Source organism: Aspergillus sclerotioniger (genome assembly GCF_003184525.1).
Source record: "Aspergillus sclerotioniger CBS 115572 chromosome Unknown BO94scaffold_112, whole genome shotgun sequence".
Classification (NCBI taxonomy): domain Eukaryota; kingdom Fungi; phylum Ascomycota; class Eurotiomycetes; order Eurotiales; family Aspergillaceae; genus Aspergillus; species Aspergillus sclerotioniger.
The window spans coordinates 1-5,641 of NW_020291102.1; the positions used below are offsets into that span (position 1 = coordinate 1).

Here is a 5,641-nt window from a genome sequence, read left to right on the forward strand (position 1 = left end):
CTACGACGGTATCTGATCGTCTTCGATCCCCTAACTTTCGTTCCCTGATTAATGAAACATCCTTGGCGAATGCTTTCGCAGTAGTTAGTCTTCAGCAAATCCAAGAATTTCACCTCTGACAGCTGAATACTGACGCCCCGACTATCCCTATTAATCATTACGGCGGTCCTAGAAACCAACAAAATAGAACCACACGTCCTATTCTATTATTCCATGCTAATGTATTCGAGCAAAGGCCTGCTTTGAACACTCTAATTTTTTCACAGTAAAAGTCCTGGTTCCCCCCACAGCCAGTGAAGGCCATGAGGTTCCCCAGAAGGAAAGGTCCAGCCGGACCAGTACTCGCGGTGAGGCGGACCGGCCAGCCAGACCCAAGGTTCAACTACGAGCTTTTTAACTGCAACAACTTTAATATACGCTATTGGAGCTGGAATTACCGCGGCTGCTGGCACCAGACTTGCCCTCCAATTGTTCCTCGTTAAGGGATTTAAATTGTACTCATTCCAATTACGAGACCCAAAAGAGCCCCGTATCAGTATTTATTGTCACTACCTCCCCGTGTCGGGATTGGGTAATTTGCGCGCCTGCTGCCTTCCTTGGATGTGGTAGCCGTTTCTCAGGCTCCCTCTCCGGAATCGAACCCTAATTCCCCGTTACCCGTTGCCACCATGGTAGGCCACTATCCTACCATCGAAAGTTGATAGGGCAGAAATTTGAATGAACCATCGCCGGCGCAAGGCCATGCGATTCGTTAAGTTATTATGATTCACCAAGGAGCCCCGAAGGGCATTGGTTTTTTATCTAATAAATACACCCCTTCCGAAGTCGAGGTTTTCAGCATGTATTAGCTCTAGAATTACCACAGGTATCCATGTAGTAAGGTACTATCAAATAAACGATAACTGATTTAATGAGCCATTCGCAGTTTCACAGTATAAATTGCTTACACTTAGACATGCATGGCTTAATCTTTGAGACAAGCATATGACTACTGGCAGAATCAACCAGATACCTAGTTCCTGCAGGCTGCGCCGGGCAGATACCTGTTAAAGCACTGCCCGAAACGCCTCCCAAAGCCCCCGAAGGGGCAGCATGTTACATAGGCTTCCATCTGGAAGGGACACACGAAGTGTCCGGCCACAGCGACACCCCCGGCGTACCGGGAGCACACAGATGACCATCCAATTGCCCCCACTGTAGCCCCCAGGAACCGGTCCGCACGCAGGTGACCCCGCCAGAATCGCCTTTGCAGGCGCTGGCAGGCTGCGGCATACGGCCCTCGGGTGGAGGGTCCAGACCCTGCGGACACGCTGACGAACAGCGGCTCCCGCAGGGCGGCTCCCCCCGGGAATCTGTATAAGAAGGCTGGCCAGCGGCCAACGATCCACAGACTCCATCGGTGCCGGGGACCGAGAACGGCCCCGGACTTCAGACACCCCAGCAACAACGGGCACTCCCGGGCATGATTAAGCTGGCGCCGACCTGGCTAGCGACTCGAACTCACACTGTTACTATCTCAGGGGTCACGGGCGCGACCATACGAAATGCATGGAAGCTCCTAACCTCCAGTCGACGCGCAACCGGCAAGAAAGAGAACCTAGGACCAGGAAAGGCACCGGCCGCGCAGGAGAAGACCACGGGCTGAGGTGGGCGATTACCCCCGTTCCTGAAGCGAGGCCCAGCTAAGGGACCTGTGCGCCACCAGTCACAGAGAGGCAACCTGCCTGGCAGGGAAGAAGTATGGACTGGCTTCCGGCAGCTGAGATCAGCTGCCTTTCACCTTCCACATAGAACCACCGGCCCTGCTTGGCCCTGTCGCATGCGTGCAAACGCTCCCGTGTCCGAAAGTCATTCGTGGGGGACCACTTTTGTATGGGGTGGTCCGTGCGTCCACCCGTTTTCCCATACAAAGTGGGCCACCCAACTTCGCCCCCTACCCGGGCTGTAAGGGACTTAGGCGTTTTCGCGTGCCGCCGTCCGCCCATACGTGGCCGAACGGCCCGGTGTAACACCGCCCTCGGCCGCTGTCGCCCTCCCTCTCCCGCCCTCCGACCCGTGCACCACGCGCTCTCTGCCTGTGGGAGTCTGGCACTCCGCGACACCCCCGATCACGTGACCCGCCGCGCAACGTGAGGCTTTGGCAGCCGTCCGGATGTGCAACCCAGATCGATGTCATCGCTCTCCCGGTCATCCCAGGGGTGTGTAGACGTGCCTGCGTCGTCATACAGGCGTCTGTGTGTCTGTCTGCTGGGGCTGTGGACATCCGTATGCGGATGCGTTGGGGTGTCCGGGGGGTAGGGTTATATATATCGGTGCGAGTGAGGGTGTGTGCACCAACATGACGGTGGGAGACGTGTGAGGTGTGGATATATATATTTGGCCTGCGTGTGTGTCGACGCGTACGCAAGGGCGCAGTGGCGGTCGATGACCGGCTAGAAGCCGTGCGGCGTCCCGCACGCCCTGCCGACGTACCCCCTTCCCTCCCCGGCACCGCCTCCCGAGCACCACCCTCGCACCCCCGGCGCCCCAGCGTCGACCCTTCCCCCTCCCACGCGGGAATGGCACCCCGGCCGCCTCCCTCCGCGTCGCCGGGCCCCACCCCTGCCCGTTTTCTCCCGCGGCGCCTCTCATGATTCAATTTCACCCAGCCAACTGGCAAATCCCCTTTGCCAGCACGCACCCCTGCGCGGGCCCTGGACGCCAGCCCCAACGCTCACCCGCAACCGCGGGGCGCCGGGCACCTGCCTGGCCCCCGCCGTGAGCGCCGGCCGGCCAGCCGCCCTTGCCCTACAGGTCCTCCGGACCCACGTCGCCTGCCATCGTGCGTGCAAACGCTCCGGTGTCCGAAAGTGATTCGTGGGGCGTCGTGGAGGCCCACCGCATTCCTACCGCCGTCTTACGCGGCCAACTGGCCTCGCCCCTCCGTCGCTGCGTGGAACGGCAGACCCGGGAGTAAAAGAGGCAAGGACGACGAGACACGCGGCACCGCAGTCACGCTGCCACCACCATGTATGTCGGCAAACTGGCGGGTTGTGTTCGTGAAGAGAAGGAGGAGGGACCCAGGCTCGGCGCCTGTGCCCCATCCCGATGCCCCCTCCAACCGCCCGGCGCTGCCGGGCTTGTCAGTGGGGGTGTTGTTACACAAATCTAGCCAAGGACGGGCTGACGCTCAGCGACTCGTAGCAACAAGGCTACTTGACCGCTTACACGACCCGCTTGGTCACTTCAGTCGTCTGCAGAGGATTCATCCCCGCGCGAGGTGACATTGCAATTCGCCAGCCAGCTCCCAGGGGCTTCTCCCTAAGAGCCGTCGCCAGCCTGCTGAGGTGCATGGCCCGAAGGCCTATTCGTATCTGTCGAAGTTGCCCCGCGCCCGTTAAGCGCAGCGCAGAATGTGGCTGGCGAATTGGTCACATGAATCCTCTGCAGACGCCAAGCGGGTCGTGTAAGCGGTCAAGTAGCCTTGTTGCTACGAGTCGCTGAGCGTCAATTTGTGTAACGGCCCGGCAGCGCCGGGCGGTTGGAGGGGGCATCGGGATGGGGCACAGGCGCCGAGCCTGGGTCCCTCCTCCTTCTCTTCACGAACACAACCCGCCAGTTTGCCGACATACATGGTGGTGGCAGCGTGACTGCGGTGCCGCGTGTCTCGTCGTCCTTGCCTCTTTTACTCCCGGGTCTGCCGTTCCACGCAGCGACGGAGGGGCGAGGCCAGTTGGCCGCGTAAGACGGCGGTAGGAATGCGGTGGGCCTCCACGACGCCCCCACGAATCACTTTCGGACACCGGAGCGTTTGCACGCACGATGGCAGGCGACGTGGGTCCGGAGGACCTGTAGGGCAAGGGCGGCTGGCCGGCCGGCGCTCACGGCGGGGCCAGGCAGGTGCCCGGCGCCCCGCGGTTGCGGGTGAGCGTTGGGGCTGGCGTCCAGGGCCCGCGCAGGGGTGCGTGCTGGCAAAGGGGATTTGCCAGTTGGCTGGGTGAAATTGAATCATGAGAGGCGCCGCGGGAGAAAACGGGCAGGGGTGGGGCCCGGCGACGCGGAGGGAGGCGGCCGGGGTGCCATTCCCGCGTGGGAGGGGGAAGGGTCGACGCTGGGGCGCCGGGGGTGCGAGGGTGGTGCTCGGGAGGCGGTGCCGGGGAGGGAAGGGGTACGTCGGCAGGGCGTGCGGGACGCCGCACGGCTTCTAGCCGGTCATCGACCGCCACTGCGCCCTTGCGTACGCGTCGACACACACGCAGGCCAAATATATATATCCACACCTCACACGTCTCCCACCGTCATGTTGGTGCACACACCCTCACTCGCACCGATATATATAACCCTACCCCCCCGGACACCCAACGCATCCGCATACGGATGTCCACAGCCCCAGCAGACAGACACACAGACGCCTGTATGACGACGCAGGCACGTCTACACACCCCTGGGATGACCGGGAGAGCGATGACATCGATCTGGGTTGCACATCCGGACGGCTGCCAAAGCCTCACGTTGCGCGGCGGGTCACGTGATCGGGGGTGTCGCGGAGTGCCAGACTCCCACAGGCAGAGAGCGCGTGGTGCACGGGTCGGAGGGCGGGAGAGGGAGGGCGACAGCGGCCGAGGGCGGTGTTACACCGGGCCGTTCGGCCACGTATGGGCGGACGGCGGCACGCGAAAACGCCTAAGTCCCTTACAGCCCGGGTAGGGGGCGAAGTTGGGTGGCCCACTTTGTATGGGAAAACGGGTGGACGCACGGACCACCCCATACAAAAGTGGTCCCCCACGAATGACTTTCGGACACGGGAGCGTTTGCACGCATGCGACAGGGCCAAGCAGGGCCGGTGGTTCTATGTGGAAGGTGAAAGGCAGCTGATCTCAGCTGCCGGAAGCCAGTCCATACTTCTTCCCTGCCAGGCAGGTTGCCTCTCTGTGACTGGTGGCGCACAGGTCCCTTAGCTGGGCCTCGCTTCAGGAACGGGGTAATCGCCCACCTCAGCCCGTGGTCTTCTCCTGCGCGGCCGGTGCCTTTCCTGGTCCTAGGTTCTCTTTCTTGCCGGTTGCGCGTCGACTGGAGGTTAGGAGCTTCCATGCATTTCGTATGGTCGCGCCCGTGACCCCTGAGATAGTAACAGTGTGAGTTCGAGTCGCTAGCCAGGTCGGCGCCAGCTTAATCATGCCCGGGAGTGCCCGTTGTTGCTGGGGTGTCTGAAGTCCGGGGGCCGTTCTCGGTCCCCGGCACCGATGGAGTCTGTGGATCGTTGGCCGCTGGCCAGCCTTCTTATACAGATTCCCGGGGGGAGCCGCCCTGCGGGAGCCGCTGTTCGTCAGCGTGTCCGCAGGGTCTGGACCCTCCACCCGAGGGCCGTATGCCGCAGCCTGCCAGCGCCTGCAAAGGCGATTCTGGCGGGGTCACCTGCGTGCGGACCGGTTCCTGGGGGGCTACAGTGGGGGCAATTGGATGGTCATCTGTGTGCTCCCGGTACGCCGGGGGTGTCGCTGTGGCCGGACACTTCGTGTGTCCCTTCCAGATGGAAGCCTATGTAACATGCTGCCCCTTCGGGGGCTTTGGGAGGCGTTTCGGGCAGTGCTTTAACAGGTATCTGCCCGGGCGCAGCCTGCAGGAACTAGGTATCTGGTTGATTCTGCCAGTAGTCATATGC

General features: G+C 61.6%; 4 protein-coding genes across 4 annotated transcripts, besides 2 other annotated features; 2 read left to right on the plus strand and 2 right to left on the minus strand.

Moving 5' to 3' along the window:
• Window positions 1–137: 137 nt before the first annotated feature.
• Window positions 138–221: a sequence feature (Protein overlapping with rRNA (BO94DRAFT_480671, PWY63696.1) was converted to a misc_feature.).
• A 144-nt stretch (window positions 222–365) lies between these two features.
• Window positions 366–482: a sequence feature (Protein overlapping with rRNA (BO94DRAFT_480671, PWY63696.1) was converted to a misc_feature.).
• Window positions 483–1,645: 1,163 nt separating this feature from the next.
• BO94DRAFT_480675 (uncharacterized protein) lies at window positions 1,646–1,948 on the plus strand (the record flags this gene model as incomplete). Its single annotated transcript, XM_025608832.1, has 1 exon — window positions 1,646–1,948. A coding segment is annotated over one exon (303 nt), but the record flags the coding sequence as incomplete, so codon positions are not given.
• A 390-nt stretch (window positions 1,949–2,338) lies between these two features.
• BO94DRAFT_591570 (uncharacterized protein) lies at window positions 2,339–2,853 on the plus strand (the record flags this gene model as incomplete). The annotated part of the gene is made up of 2 exons (XM_025616120.1): window positions 2,339–2,353; window positions 2,437–2,853. The coding sequence occupies 2 exons, from the start codon at window positions 2,339–2,341 to the stop codon at window positions 2,851–2,853; spliced, it is 432 nt and encodes a 143-aa protein (XP_025461243.1).
• A 43-nt stretch (window positions 2,854–2,896) lies between these two features.
• On the minus strand, window positions 2,897–3,332 carry BO94DRAFT_591571 (uncharacterized protein; the record flags this gene model as incomplete). The annotated part of the gene is made up of 2 exons (XM_025616121.1): window positions 2,897–3,110; window positions 3,208–3,332. 2 exons carry the CDS (start codon window positions 3,330–3,332, stop codon window positions 2,897–2,899), a joined length of 339 nt encoding a protein of 112 aa, XP_025461244.1.
• Window positions 3,333–4,671: 1,339 nt separating this feature from the next.
• On the minus strand, window positions 4,672–5,070 carry BO94DRAFT_594587 (uncharacterized protein; the record flags this gene model as incomplete). Its single annotated transcript, XM_025616205.1, has 1 exon — window positions 4,672–5,070. The coding sequence occupies one exon, from the start codon at window positions 5,068–5,070 to the stop codon at window positions 4,672–4,674; it is 399 nt and encodes a 132-aa protein (XP_025461245.1).
• Window positions 5,071–5,641: the final 571 nt, after the last annotated feature.